At 41.1% G+C, this 16,341-nt stretch overlaps 1 protein-coding gene across 7 annotated transcripts in view; it reads right to left on the bottom strand.

Moving 5' to 3' along the window:
- GALNT11 (polypeptide N-acetylgalactosaminyltransferase 11) overlaps nt 1–15,459 on the bottom strand; it is a 28,108-nt gene extending 12,649 nt beyond the window's left edge. The window contains exons 1-6 of one of the 7 annotated variants that reach the window (XM_025169856.2): nt 15,323–15,411; nt 5,870–6,016; nt 3,434–3,766; nt 1,976–2,099; nt 1,682–1,848; nt 507–632 (exon numbers count right to left, since the gene is read on the bottom strand). In XM_025169856.2, coding sequence (XP_025025624.1) covers nt 507–632; nt 1,682–1,848; nt 1,976–2,099; nt 3,434–3,728 — 712 coding nt within the window. In that variant the 5' untranslated portion in view covers nt 3,729–3,766; nt 5,870–6,016; nt 15,323–15,411. Of the gene's footprint in view, nt 1–506; nt 633–1,681; nt 1,849–1,975; nt 2,100–3,433; nt 3,767–5,869; nt 6,017–7,770; nt 7,867–13,892; nt 13,912–13,965; nt 14,205–14,913; nt 15,175–15,322 lie in introns of those variants that run through there. The other 6 variants (XM_025169855.2, XM_088150218.1, XM_007433225.3 and 3 more) reach the window with 6 other exon arrangements.
- Between the last annotated feature and the right edge of the window lie 882 nt (nt 15,460–16,341).

Here is a 16,341-nt window from a genome sequence, read left to right as displayed (position 1 = left end):
CTGAGCTAATATCACTACTATAATTTCAACAGATTGTAATGCTGAACAAATATTGTTGAACCCAATGGAACTGTATTATGTAGATGATTCGGGCAGATGATTATCCTTTAATTCGGAAAAGGTTTTATAACAGTATAAATACATCCCGATTTAACAGTGCTGCATGTTAATACACAGTGCAGACTGATTATACAGATTATCATATAATATTCTAAATCCCAATTACCTGTTCCGGCCACAATAGCATGTCTGGTGAGGCAACCGTGTATTTATCAGCACTGAGTATTTGTGAACATATTTATAGTGCAAAACTACACTTTTATAGGTTTATGTAAATTATATGTCATGGGACAAGAGGCAAGCATTAGTAAATTTACTGCATGAATAAATCTCACTGTTCCCAACAATTTGATTTAGGAAGGGCAGAAATACACATCACAGAGGTATAACATTACTATTTAAAGTCATAGGTTTGGTGCATTGTCCGTATTAGTGCTGCAAGTTACCTGTAGCGTGGGAAGCGCCAATCATTCTCCCTCGAATTAGCCCTTCTCGCTTTTCATTTCTTACTAGTTTCACCTTGTTCGGAAGATTTTTTGTTAAATATACATCCAAATCTTCCTTCAAATCGGCTACAATAGGAGAAAGAAAGAAACACAAAGACTGTTCTATAGCAATCTGTTTCCAGCTCCTTCTCGCATTTGTTCTATTTTAAAAGGCTGGCAAAACAAACCTGAAACTAAACCCAACAGCTGTGACAATATCCTTGTTAAGTGTTCTTCCTTGTGGAAGGAAATGGGATAGCTGACTAATCCAAGCGACACATCCCTCCTCTAATAAAGACTGGAATTCAGAAAGGTCTGTCAGTATCCATGGCACAATCAGAAATGCGAGGGAGCAGACAACCAATACCCCATTCTACCAGACTACTATTTAACTGCCAGCTTTCCATTTCCAGAAGCAGCCTGCGTCATTCATGCTGTGCCTCCCTGCCGCCTTTTCTGCAAAATAATTCACTAGTATAAGGTGGCGTGCAAAACATTTGAGACATTTTGCACTTGAAAAGCTGTGTCAAGTTTGAAATGCTCTGTTCAGTCCTGAAGCAGCTGCCCTGAACATTCCTCAAGTGTTCTGAACTCAAAATGTCTCTCTTGTGTGTTCAAAACACCTGTTTCAAAGAGCTTTTCTGAGCTCAAAATATTCCCATAATGGCTAGAATCCTGTCAGAGTACTTCCAGTCATGTTGGAACAACCTGCTTCAAATACCAAACTACTGCTCGAAATCTAAAATATTTGCACTCTCGTACTATTGTTCTTACTTATTCTAGACAGGGGAGATTGAGACAGTGACAGAGATATAATGAAGCCTACAGCACAACTCATATTTTAATCCAACTCTCCCTAGAGCAGGGTCGGCAATTTTCTTGGGTGCAGGGGCCAGAGGCCATGCCGCTGCCATTTCCAGGGGACTCGCTGCTCTGTCCACGCCAAGGCAGCTGATGAAGCCATTGGCAAAATGACTACCCAAGGAGGCGGAGAGTCCTCTCTCGTAGGTTGGGAAAATATATTTCTCTTGGGGATCTCCGTCAGATGATTTCAGAGGGCAGGCCACATCTAGCCTGTGGGCCATAGATTGCCGACCCCTGCCCTAGAGCAACACAAAAACTTAAGAATCTCCCACCTAATTCACTTCTATCATCCACCAAAATAATTTCATGGAGAAGATATGATGGTGTTCGATCCAGAACACTATGAACTGTCCGAAGCAAGGCAGAGAAAGCTTCATTATAGAAGCAAATTATAACACTAGCAGAGGGCAGATCATGAGGATACACTTTTTCTTTACACCTGGAAAAGGGAAGGAAAAAAGGCATATATTAACATATGATTGTCACTTCGCTTCCCCTATCTGCCATAATGTCATATGGCTTTTGGAACAAAGTGTTTATTTTATGATGAACATATGAAAACTTACTTGCCATCCCTTGTATCTGGCACATCTCTGTGATATCCCAACCGGTTACTGATGAGCACATTGAAGGCATGTTTTTGATAGCCCAAATCTCTCACTTCCTGGTCCTGTTCATTGAAAATCATACCTGAAACAGAGAATTCACTGATTCTGTACATATACTGTCAATAATTGTTTTCTGAAATTTCCCCTTAATCTCAAAAATCCCAGTAAAGATGTTTTCCAAAACAAACTACTCTTTCTACAATGGTTTTGGTAAACTATCTTGAAACTAATGAAAATGGGCAGGATATAAAACCATGTGAATATGTAAAGACACAGAGGTCATCATAAATGCCCAGGCATGAGTAATAATACTATAATATCTATAATAACATTATGATACTGCATCTCTATTGTTTTATGGAGTAATAAGAAGAGGAGGGTAGGTTAAAACAGTATTTTAAGAAACAACTTGAAAGCTACCATCGTTTAACAGAAGCAGACACAGTAATAGAGCTGTATAAGATTTGGGGGCTGCTGGTGAATTCTTACAAACCAAGTAAGTTTTTTTGCTGTTCATACAGCATATAGGAATTTCATAAAACCTGCAGATATTATATTGCCCGGAAGGAGAAAAGGGCATTAAGGGCCACTGAAAATCCCTTATCAGACTACGTTCTTTTTTTTTTATGTTCTTGGCCTTTTGTTTACATATTTCTCAATTGCGGTGGCTAACATGTCTACTAGCCATTCCTCGTTATGTCAAAAAAAAAAAAAGGAAAGTAGAACCTGCTTATAACCTTTATAGCTGTAATAACATTTATAATAATTACAAAACTACAAAGCAGAAAACTGCAGCTAGTTTATCTTATTTAAGACAGACGGTTAGAGCTACAATGCTATATCAATCACAATGAATAAGAAGCAATCCGTTCCTGGAATGGGGGTGTCATTGTATGTAGGCTTAGAAAGCTCTGTGTAACAAATTCTATAAATGTATTTGTCTTACTATCATATTTTCTGATCTATTATTGTACCCATGATGTTTAGAAAACTTAATGAAAGTTGGGACTTTCAGGGAGCTAATAAGAATCCATGGGTTAAACAGCAATGAACCAGACTTACACAGGCCATTATTCTGTCTAACAGAGACTGGGTTCACTCTGCATTAAGTCATAATGGGTGTGTTTACTTTGGTCTGGCTTAATACAAAGTGTGAACCCTGCCACTGTGGCTTTTAAATCATGGTTTATGATATACCAGTGTGTTAAAATGGCCGTTAGTCCACCAAATTAGGGCTAAACCAAATTCTTATGACATCTGAATCCATCCAGTATGGATCATTTTGACAGTCAATACCTATCCAATGGTCTCAACCTCTGCCCTGCTCTTCCAAGGCTTTCAGACCATGCATACATCACTGCCACGCCTTCCCCAGTACGGAAATAACTACCTTAGCTCTCTACTCCTCCAACTTACCCATTTCAGGGGAAAACTCTGTATCACTCTTGATGGGATCCTGTGCGGCATTTCCCAAGGGGTTCCTGATCTTGCCATATCTGTGCTTAGATTCCAGCATGCGTGCTGGTCCATTGACAAACTGGGGATAGAATCTTTTGGGGAACGGCTTCTGAGGTTCAAGCCCCTTGACGGGCACATTCTTGAAAGACTGGGTCTCCTCGCTGAAATTAAAATAAACGAACAGCAGAACTGTCCAGGTCACAGATGTAAAGAGACAGCCATAGCAAAAATAGCGAAGTGTGACACTTCCCATTGTAATCCTAGCATTGTTGTTGGCACATTTTCAATCCCCTAAAAGAAAATCAAAAGAAAAAACGAAGTAATTACAGAGATTCTTTACTATTGCCTCTTAACAGTTGGCCTTTCTGAAAAGAGAGAATTCCACATTAATTGTACATTATAATTGTCTCAGTGAGATTACATTTTATGCTATATAAAAGCAACAAAACAAACATCAGCAGCAAATATCCTAAATTATATAATTAAAATCCACAACACTAATGTGGCATTAATGGAGGCATTTGATTTAGAACTATACAGAATTCTACAAAGATTACATTTTCAATTATCAGATAAATATCTCAATAAATGCCTCCATTTGGTTCAGTATGGTCATGCTGGTCCTCTGCAAACTGCAGGTTGTAAACTAAAGATTAGGAATTCTCATATTTTATCATAATCCCTCATTTAAATTTTTCCTATTTCTCATCTCCAAGACTCAGCTGCACTATAACTTACTGTACGATTAATTAATTGGTTACTGGAAGTTTAAGCTGTAACATATTAAAGACTAATATAACTAGGATGTTTAAAGATTTACTGGTTCAAATATTTGTAGTACATAGGTCAGGTAACAACTAATTTTTAACAGAAAACATATTTTGAGCAAAGGCTTAAAACAGCAACGTTAGTTCTCTCTCAATTAATCTATCTTTTCCTTAATGAAAACCTGAGAGACAGAAAATATGTATTATGAGATTCTAATATAGGAATATGTCCTCAAAACACAGTAGGAACAATAATGCAGGTGCGGAAAAAAGGCTGCAAAAACCAGATTAAACTTGCAAAATCTAATTACTCAATTTATAGCATGGTTAAAAATGCAAGCAAGATTTTTCTAGACTCAAGATATCCAGCACCCTCTTTATTACATTACTAGTTTATAGATCTCTGTCACTGACATCAGCAATTATATACATTGCAGTTTATTCTTCTGAAATTCACAATACTTTCTCTCTCAAACTCAAAAGCACACCATCGGTGTTCATTCTAGATTAAAAGTTTTTATAACTAGTCCTGCATCTAAGTAAACAAGCAAACCCACAGGTGAAATATTTAAATGCAAAGAAATGGCCTCTGTGTATAGGCCACATGATCCAGTTCTTGAATAACATGTTTGCCTGTCTAAAATTCTTGAATACTTCAAAGACAAATATATATTTTCCTAATCTTAAATATCTCAGTATTATATGAGTATGTTTAAGTCACTAAAACATCTCTGGGAATTTAATAAAAATATGAATTAGGCAACATAAGGCCCAGTTGTAATAATTATAAATGATACCTTAAATAGTTTATAGGAATTGATAGATTTGATTTACACAGACATGTTCCTGTTGTTTACAAGTCAGTAAAACTGGAGTAAATATTTGGTTCACAATCATAAACACCCATGAGAATTAGAAGATATGCTGAAAAGATTATAGAACAAGAAATGTATGGTCTACCAATACACTTTGACTGCAACAGCATGGTTCAATTGTGCAGAGTGTGTTTCTTGAACTATATTTCACAGAACACCAGCATTTCACAAAAAACTTACAGGTGGGCCATGTACATGTATAAAAATAATTCTACCTTGCACATCTGATCTCGCCATACTACTGAGCCACCACTGTGCATGTGGGGTTGTGCATGTCATTATTGAGATAATCTGAGATGCCACCTCAAACAATCACCACAAATATTAAAATTGTGGCATCCCGTGTGAACCTGTGAAGCTTGGAGCAGTACATCTGGCCACTTTGCATTTCCATTGCAATGGAAATGTCTCCTGTAACTGCACAGAATTCCCCACTTCAAGGTGTCACAAAGTATGAAATCATCAACACCATCCTTGATTATGACTTTCATAGCCTGGTGGTACAGTACCTAAAACTCCACTGGATTCAGCAACAATATGGCCTAGCAGACACTATTGAAGAGCACCAACCAAGCAACCGGGATGTGTTGCTAGCATCCATTAGTGCAAACCCAATCAACCTCAGAAACAAGAATGCCCTCTGCACAGTTACTAAGTGTACCATCCCAATGACATTGCCCAAAGCAGACTTTTGCTCAGCCATCAAGCTAGTCATGCCTCTGGGCAAAAGTTGGTTTAGCATCTCCACCCACCTTGCACTTGTTCCACCTTGCCTTGCCTGTTCCAACCTGGTGCTTGATCTTCTGGCCTCTATTGCTGCTGCTGTTCCTTCAGCTTGCAGGCAGGTGTTTCTCTTTAAAAACTGCTTATTGTTCTTTGGTCTTGCAAAGCTTAAGAAACTTTGGTGCAGATGAATAAATAATTCATATTAAGTACTGCATATAAGTCACTTTCAAATGAGCAAGTCAGTACTAATCAGTCATTGTGCTTCCTCTATTAGCTACAAATGGATATGCAATTGACTTTCTATATTACTGGAAGTACTGCACTTTTTCACTATGCTTCTCCACTAGCGGGCATAAAGTAATTGCGGTTGGTTTATTTATTCACTATACTTTATTCACATTTATTCATGTTAAGTTTTTTCACTATAAATTTGCCGTGGGTATCATTTTACAACCCCATTTATTTTAATTTAAGATTCTGTTCATCTCAGAAAGAATCTGCAAAATCAAATAATACAACACATAATTATAAAACTAAGACATTACAGGGCTGTGGCGTTATAATTAAATTATACTAATTTATTGAACGTTCTTTTAAAAATGTTCTTGTCGCCACAGGTTAATGCGAGATGCTTTTTATTTTTTTATACAGTGTTTTTGTTAGAGAAGTATACTACTGCTATTTTTACCACACTGATTTTTACTTTACGCTTAGCAAATGATACAAGAGTAAGCACAGCAAGAGTAAGACAAGGATGCGTGATGTCAGTTTGGTTGTTTATCCATGAATCAATGTGTAAGGAATGCTTGCAGTGATGATACTGTTGGTTGGAGACATGAAAGAGCTTGCTCTTCTGTATGCAGATGATGCTACGCGGTTGGCTGAGAACTGAAATAATTTACAGCAAATGTTAAATAGGGCATATAATGCAATTATGACCATGGGTTTGAAAATTATAGTGTATCAAAGACAAAAGTAGTTAGGTGTGACAGGAAAAATAGAGTGGGTTGCAGTATACAGTGGTACCTCGGTTCACGAACTTAATTCGTTCCACAACTCTGGTCGCGAACTCAATTGGTCGCAAACCGAATCAAATTTTCCCATAAGGTTCAATGTAAATACGGTTAATCCGTTCTGAACCATATGTATTTTTTTTTTAAACCACAAAAATATGAAACGAAGTACAGTACAGTACAATATGAAGAGAGAGAACACTAACCTTGCTTGACGCGACTTCTGGCATGGAGGACAGGAAGGCAGGTGGGGAGGCGGTTATTGTTTGGAGGGAGAGTCCCCCTCCCTACAGGAAGCCACGACCACGTGTCATGGGAGGGAAAATGGCCACAGATCCTGTTCGTCACCCGATCTGGCGTTCGCGAACGGAAGCAAAATTTTGCAAACGGTGCTGTTCGTGAACCGAATTGTTCATGAACAGAAGCGTTCGTGAACCGAGGTATTACTGTACATCAATGGCAAAACACTACAAGCAATGTGCTTGTACTCTGATAAAATGTTTACCATAGATGGGGAAATTAAGGAAGTTTAAGATGTGCAAATGCTGGTGGAAAGACAGTAGGTAATGTGTGGCCTGCAAATGCTGATAAACTATCATGGGGACTGTGTGGTTGTATATGAGTGTACTTTTGCTCATTATAAAATACAGAAGTGGGAAGTGAATATGTCAAGAGAAGCATAAACATAGCTGCATACAGGTTGGGATAAAACAAAAAACAGGGTCAGGAATGAATGTGGATCAAATATACAAAATGAGTCATCAGTACAAAAGAATACACTGAGAGGGGTTGTACAAGGATGAATGAGGATTTCACTGGGAAATCACATTTTGCCCTTCAAATCTGGATTGCTGCAGTTTCACTAACAGCCACTTTACAGATCTAGTTCATACCTGCGCGTTTGCCAAACATACCAAGATATGCATTTCTTCTGAATTCTCACCTCCTCCCCTGATCTCTTACAGATGGCCTCTATCTGCAACTCCACTGGGTTGGACCTGGGAATCAGACTATGCAGAAATTAGACTTCTCCCCCCGCACAGATATCTTTTCTAGATTAACATCACCCCTTGGGTTCTAGAACCCTATATATGAGCTATAAAGCCAGCTATAGGGGCCCACTCTCTTCCTCTTACCACCATCCTTTGTAACCACTAGTTATTGATGGCTCTGGCTTGCTGAATGGCAAGCCAGATAGAGTAAAATGGTTAAAAAAGAAAAATGCAATATATGACACCCCACCCTAATTCTAACCTCAAAGGGAACAAATATTTAAATGATCCCTTTGGAGTAACCAAATCTTAGTGGTCTCCCAAAAACAAAGCAGGGGTGGAACTATTCTGATCTGAAGGGGTATGCAGTTCCAGAGAATTGGGGGTGGCAATGGAGAAGACCCATAGTCCTTGATGGCAACAATCCCACTCCTTCAGATCTTACCAGACAGGCAGAAAGTCCTTAAGCTTTTCACGAAAATTCTACAGAGAATCATATCCTTGCGTCATTTCAATTAAGTCTTACTGCCTATGAAAACACTATATAAGTAGTCCCCAGGTTAAGAATGCCCAGTTTAAGGATGACCCACAGTTAAGAATGGGGCCTATTGTAGCAAAATTTAAGTTAAATACACAATGATTTGAGTTAAATACACAACGGTATGAGTTAATAACACAATACTACTTATACAGTATTATACAATAATACTGTTCTGGCTTACATACAAATTCAATTTAAGGGCAGGTTTGGGAATGGAACCCATTCTTAAAATGGGGACTATCTGTATTGGGCATTTCAGCCCAAGAAAGCACTTATATTGTAGGTAGCTGGAGATATGAGATGATATCTTGAGGGAATACCTCAAGCTTGGGGATGATTCTATGGGACAGAAGCCCCATAGAGGCCTTCTGCCTTCAGCCTCAGATTTTTCATCTTCTTGGACTCTCCTTTCCCTTTTTAGTAATGTTTTTAACTGATGTTTTGTGTATTTATATATATTTATGTTTTTAATGTTTGTTGTGAGTCTCCCAGAGTTTGCCCATTGGGGGGAGATGGTCGGTTGAAAAATTTAATAAATAAATAAAATAAATAAATATCTAAAATCCCATAATTCTCAGGATCATTTAGAACTGAATCATAATCTAGAGCAGACACCAAGCTGATATTCAAAAACTTGAGCAGTACAGTACAAATTGGCTGCTTTCATTCAATACAAGTAGTCCTCATTTAGCGACCACAACTGGGACCAGCAACTTGACCATTAAGTGAAGCTGTCACTAAGTGAAACCCCGGCTATGCTTATGGTCTTACTTCAGCTTTCCTTTGCTTTACAGACCTGCGAAGGTCATAAATGTGAGGATTGGTCATACAGTTTCTTTTTCATCACTGTCATAACTGCAAATGGTCACTAAATGAGGCAGTCACTAAACAAGGGTTACCTGTAGATGAAAGTTCAGCAGAACTATTTTTAACTTTCACTCTTCACACAGATGGTCTTAATATAAACATTGATTCTCTGCTCAGAGTTTTTACATTTACACAACAATTAGAGTTTATCACTGTGTTTCCGTTTATTATGAGCCTGAACTACGGTTTCTTTTAAAAGAGTGTCTCCAAAGACTGTTTAGAATAATCCCAAAGTCTTCAGAAAACACAAAAATGTGGGTAAAAAAAAAAGTTCTGAAAATTCAATTTTGGTATTCAGCACCTGATTATACTTACATCTGATATTACAGAAAGGCAGCATGATACCCACAGGCACAAAAACATCTTAACGCACTTCCATTAGCACCTGCCAGGCTTTCTTATAATCATATAATTAAAAAGAAATAAATGGAACATTGGCATTCTGCAAAGCAAAGCACCAGTCTTCTCTAGCAATATCCTTATCTACAAGCATATCTCTAGACTACCTGTATATCAGTATTCTCAGAAAATAAAAAAGTGGGTGGCTACATTCAAGTGCTTTGTTGGTAAGTGTGTCCACCAATCTAGAAAAAAAATTGGCAAGCTGAGAGGTAGTACATGAGCAAGGAACAGGAGCAATTCCCATCAGGTCTGGCGGAAGAGATATGTTGTGGGTCCCGTCTGCTAAGGAGTTACATCTGATGGGACCCAAGAGACAAGCCTTTTCTGCTGTGGTACCCACCTGGGGAACATCATCCCTCCCCAAGGTGAGATTGGCCCCTCTCTGCCAACCTTCCGGAAGTCCCTTAAAACCTGGTTGTGTCAACAGGCCTGGGAGTCCCAAAGGAATGGTAACCTAATGAGGTGGCTCCATTGGTCATAATTTGTTACTCTCTCTTAGCCCTTTCATGATAATATTAATTTCTGTATTTTTGTATATTTTTAAAATTGTTTTTTATGGTCTGTTTGTATGCCGCTCAGAGTCACATCAAGTGAGATGGGTGGCAATATAAATATGATGAATAAACAAACAAACTTCCCCAGCTTTTCTTCTGGTAAAATGAGTATTTTGTGATTTACCACATTTGCTATGACAGCCACTTTATGATTTATGGCCATCTTTTTGCAGTATGTTTTGCACAAAGAAAAAAAAATCAACTTCTTTGCCAATCAAGTTTAAAACATGGGGTGTGTGTAAGCTGTTAAAATTAATTACATTTGCATAATTGTTCCCTCTTACTCCATATATAATTTTTTGGGTGTATCATCTGAGCAGCTGAATTATACTGAGAGACAACATAAAACCTAGGGTACTTAAAGACATGTTAAAAGATATCCATCTGCAAAATGTTAGAAGAAAATAGTATTTTTACAGCATTCCAAATATCCTAATGTGTCATAACACAATTTTTGCCTTCAACAGTCAAATGATGAGGGCATTATTTCAGGAAAAGAAAAAAAGGAAAACAAAGTGGTAATCTGGAAGGAATCCACCAACTATAAACCTACTCCTTCCAAGTCATGATGTACAATCTAAAGGGCTCTGAATAGTCTGAAGATAAGGTAAGAAATGTTTAGCAAAGAAGAGAAAGAATTTTGCTTATTTGAATGAAAATCCCAGGAACTTGAAACTGTGAAAGAGATTATTCTTAAATGGCTGGTCTGTGTGATTTATCATCAAACTCTTCCATTCACTGCAGCGAGGAAGACATCAAATTACCATCCTACTCCACACTGTACTATTAAAATTCATGATTAAACAGCTTACCTAGCCCTACATGTCAACTACCTTAGTATGGAACAGTAGTAGAATCATAGTAGCAGGATCATATCAGACATCTGTGGTTCATCTAAGATGAGCTCAATTGTCTTGTAATATGGGACAGAGAGAAAGGAACTTCTAAAGTGTTTCTCTATAGGATCTGGAACATTCTGAAAATTATTTGGAAGAAGTGCTTCAGAACTTGCATGAGTATAGCACTTCTCTCCTATTCATTGAAGCATCATCTTTTATTCGGGTTTCCATGTAGGCCTGAAAAACAATGTGGCTCTTTAAGGAGTCAAATTAAAATTAATGCAACTCTTAAAGCAGCCAGTTTTCAGGGATTCGTGGAAGCAGAAGACTGCTTTAATTAATAAGACAGAAGAGTTTTACTCATAGAGTTAGTCCTTGCTTACCAACTACTTGAAGTTACTATGATGCTGAAAAAGATTTACGATTGGTCCTTACAGTTATGGCCATAGCAGCATTCCCGCAGTCACTTGATTGCAATTCGGCTGCTTGGCAACCAGTGCGCATTTATGATGGTCATAGTGTTCTACGGTCACACGATTGCCATTTGCAACCCTCACAGCCAGCCTCTGACAAGCAAAGTCAATGGAGAAGCTGGCAAGAAGTCACAAGTCGCAGTCACATGATGTCGCACATAACAACTGTGGGTGATTCACTTAACGACCACAGCCGGAACTAATGTAGCAATTCAGCACAGTCATGTGACATTTCACTTTATGACTGTGTTGCTTAGCGACAGAGTAGACGCTCCCAACTGCAGTCAGTGAAGACTACTTGTATGTATGTTCTGAAGCATTTCTTCCAAATCTGTCTCAAAATGTGCACAACCATATTTGTTAGTACCCTGCTGTTCTAAAACTTTAATGGACAATCTCTGTGTGAGAAGGCCTAAGCTTTAATACTGTTTGGAAAAAGCTAGAAAAGTCAGCTGCAGCAGAGTAATGATTAATTGATGGATCATGAAATTTCTCAGAATTATAAGAATCTGTCGTTTAATCTGATCCATAAAAAGGCTTACATTGTTCCTTCATGCAGAAGAAATCTTGATTATCCTGCATGTTTGGCAAAGTACTTAGTTACAAACACATCAAGAGGAAGCACCTGGACTATTTGACTTATTAATAGCCCTAAGCACGACCAAATCGAAATTCCCAAAGGTGTCACATATTTTCAAAATGCTATGTAGCTAAGTTTCTTCTCTCACGTATCCTAACCTTGCCTCCCTTTTATAAGCAGGATGCCTCGTTGTTCTCTTTTCTAAAACCCATTTAGGAATCACAAATCATACTTTTTCACTTTTCATTCTGGCTTGAGCTAATCTCAGGCCACAAAAGGAAACCAAAGTGATCCAGCACAGCCCACGGCTTTGCAATTCTTTGTGAGAGCTTCACATAAGAAAAAAGGCCAGTGCCCAGACAGAATGCAGAAAATCACTAAAGCACAGAAGCCACAGGAGGCAGCAATGCTTTCTGTCCCTAGGAAAAAATCCTGTTGGAGATATGATTAACTCCTGCCGCCCACTACTCTTTGAAGAGACAATCAGCATAAAGAAACTCACTTAGCTGAAAAACAATTTCGCTTGGCAAGTTTGAAGGAAATAGCACCAGGGGAAGTCAACAGATAAGGTGGATGGATGGAATCAGGGAGATCACTGGCATGCCCTTAGAAGAGCTACAGATTTTTTCTGAACTCGGGCCCCAATGTCAGACATTTGCCCATACAATCATCAGAAGTCAAGCCCAACTCAGAGGCACTTTAAGCAGCTGACCATCACGACTCTTACTTTAGCTGTCAACATTTCTCAGTAGGTCTTTATAATCAAAATCTCAAACAGCCAAAGCTGTTCCAACCTTACCCAAGCCATATTCATACATATATTTACTATTATGACTTGTATTACTTAACACTCATTTTCTTTATGACCTAACCACTTCCATATTCTTTTGACTGTTAATCTCCACAACAGAAATAATTTGCTATTCCTCAAAAACCATTTAAGCACTTTAATTCTTGTGTACTTCACATGAGACTGCAAAGAGACTGCTGTATGAAAAAACCACCAAGACTGGTTTACTGCCAATATCTACATATCCTTTAGTGCACGTACCTAAGAACATGGTCTCAAGTTTGTATTATTCCCATGATCACATGTGAATCTTCCAACTTGTACTTTTCTATTATGCTATTAGCTTGGCTTCTAACTTGTTTTCCTGGAACTTGACCAATATCATCCACTCAAGGAAGAAATTCTGTCAAATATTTCCAAACCAACCATCTCATCATGGAAACATCTCAACTCATTTTCTGGGTTGAAAAAAAATTGGGCATGTTGTTTTTTAACTGCCAAGTAAAGGTAGTTCTGACAAGCATACTGAAACTGAATTTTCCATTCTAGCAGTTACTTCATCCCGCAGTCTTAAACTTGTTATGACTTTCCTGCAACTTGATCAATTTTACAGACTTGAAGTCAATTTTTGTGGACATTTGAGGAAAATACTTCCTAAATATCATTCCACTTCTGTGAATCAAATGGAAAGAAAAGGTAGTATTACTAAGTAAAATCAGATCATAACTTCCATATGCTCAACGTGATTACAAGGCAATTCAGTCCCTGAGTGGTTATACTCATTTTTTAATAACTGTCATGTTCAAGAGCCCACTAAATCATCCTCAACAGGTGGCCACTCAATCCCCATTTAAAAGTCTCCAGCAAAGGGAAGAACAGCACTGTCTGAAGCAGACTGTTCCAGGATCAGCAGCTTCTTCAGCCTGAATCTTTCTTTTAATTTCAGTTGGTTAATCCTCCTGCTTTCTTTGGTTTCAACAGAGAACACATCCACTCACTCTGCATGCACCAGCCTTTTAGATATTTGTAGACATCTCTCCCCGAGCCTTCTCTTCTGCAACAAAAACATACCCAGCTCCTTGACCCACTCCTCACACAGCCTGGCTTCCAGCCTCCGTAACATTCTGGGAGCTCCGAACGGGTTCCTTTCAAAGTCAGTGCCCGAAGAACATGCCCTGAGCACTAACCAACGCAGCAGCATAGAATGCAACAATTACCTCCGCTGATCTGGATGCAATGCTTCTGCCGATGCCCTGCAACGCCGCACTGGCTTTTTGAGCCGTTGCATCACTCTTTCGTCACATTCACCCTACGATCCACTAAGACTCCTAAATCCTCTCACGTGCCCTGCCTCTGAAACAGGCTTCCCCTGAGACCAGTCAACTAAGCATTTGCAAGGCATTTCAGGTATTTTCGTTTAAACAGGACCAAGGCTTCTCCTTCCAGTTTAAACAAAAATGCAACTCTGCACATCAAAGCTTAAGCAAATACGAGCAGGTGCCTATTGCTTCCACCTGCAATTTGTCTTCCACTTTCTGATACATTATGGGAAGACCCGGCTCTCTGGAAAAGGCCCTGATGCTGGGAAAGGTGGAAGGAAAGAGAAGGTGACCAGCAGCCGGGGGTCGTTATAGTAGTGATGAGTGTGCACCGTAGGAAGAGCTGAAGGGCCAGGTTCAGGGAGAGATCCTCCTGGAGAAAACCCATCGATGTAGTCGCTAAGGGTCGACCACGACTTGATGGCACAGAATTAATCAAGCAATTGCACGAATGGGGGCCTCATGATCCTGAACGGGGCGCTGCGGGTGGTATGTATCAAGATGACGAAGGCTACGTGGATATCGGGGACGAGTCCGGGAAGCCGCCAGGAGCCCACCCTGACTCGCAGGTACACACACACACGCACACGCAACTCACACACAAGCCAGGCTGTTGCGGTGCAATTCTCCTCGCTCCTTTACCCCGCTTCCCCGGCAGCCCCGCTGACTCGCCCACCCGCCTTTCCCCCTCTGGGCTTACCAGACCCACGCGGGAGCCCAGCAGCCATCCGCCCCCAAGCCCCCGGATCGTCTGCCGGCGGGGGACGCAAGGCAGAGCAGCTGCCCGGGGCAAGGACGGGAGGCGCGGCGTCCTCGCTCCGGAGGAGGGGCAAGGCAGCGTGGCACGGAAGAGAGGAAGCCGGAGGGGCGGGCGGCGCCCTCCCCTTCGCTGCCCGCCCGAGCGGCTCCCCCAGCCCGGCCCGGCCCGGCCCTACCGTCGGGCCGAAGGACCCGCGGGGCTGTTTCGCCCTCCCGCCAGCGAGCGGCGCTGTGGGGCCTTTCCTCCCTCAGACTCGAGCCGGCGCTCCGCAGCCCTCACCGCCGGCCTTCCCCCGGCTCCTGACGGGGGCGCCGTGGCTGCTCGTTCTCCACCCCGGCCTGCGACTCACCCGTGCGGCCGTGACGGTGCGGAAGGCGGCGGCGGCGACGCGCCTCAGGAAGCATCGCGCTCGAGACGGCACCCGGCGGGGCAGCGCGAGCCAAAACAACCGGCGGGGCGGGGCTTGTCGCGGCCCCTTATTGGGCGCCCCCTCATTGGGCCGCGTGATCCCGCCCTCACTTTCCCGGCTTCCTCGTCCGTCCGCCATGACACCAGAGGCACGGCTTCTGCCCCGGGCGATTCTGCTGGCACGCCTGCGCGGCGGAGCGCCCCAACAGCTGCGGAGGAAGCTGGAGGGATATCGGCGGGGCTTTGCTTTTGGGGGTTTCTTCCGGGACGGAAGAAGATGTCCCGCTGAAGTGGGGAGTAAATTATGAATAAGTTTGAAACGGCTTCATCATGGAGAAAATGTATCTAGGTTAGGGTTTTCCAAAGTTGGCGACGTGAAGACGGGTGGACTTCAACTCCCAGAATTCCCCAGCCAGCGATGCTGGCTGGGGAATTCTGGGAGTTGAAGTCCACCCGTCTTCAAGTGGCCAAGGTTGGAAAACATTGGGTTAAATTAACTTCACCCAGCCAGTCATATCATGGGAACTGTAGGCTGTGCGTTTAATTAATTGTAGACCTTTTTTTCTGGAAAAGAAAACTCGGGAAAAATCCTTCCAGTTACGGATTGAACCTATCACAAGTACCTTGGATGCTGGTGGACTAGAAACACTTCAAATATATTGTTGTGCTTGGTCGCACAGTCAGCCAGATGTTTAGACTGGATTTGGCATTTTTGTCCACCTATCGAGTCCTTCCAAGGACCTGGGATAGGCAGATGTTGCTGTCGGATGGTGTTAAAGGGATCATCGCAGGATGGAAGCCGTTCCAAGTGAAGCTGCCTTTTGCAATGGACTGATGGTGATTTGGTCAATGCCGATCGTCTTCCAGTGGTGCTCCAGATGTTGTGGGATTGCATTGTTGTTGCCGTTGTAGGTTTTATCCCGCCTTTTATATATATAACTCAAGGCAGCCTAATTCTCC

This window comes from Python bivittatus, unplaced genomic scaffold (assembly GCF_059951505.1).
Source record: "Python bivittatus isolate LINGU-HERP-01145 unplaced genomic scaffold, Pbiv_v1 ctg000610_np1212, whole genome shotgun sequence".
Lineage (NCBI taxonomy): Eukaryota > Metazoa > Chordata > Lepidosauria > Squamata > Pythonidae > Python > Python bivittatus.
This window is presented reverse-complemented; position numbering and strand designations above follow the sequence as displayed.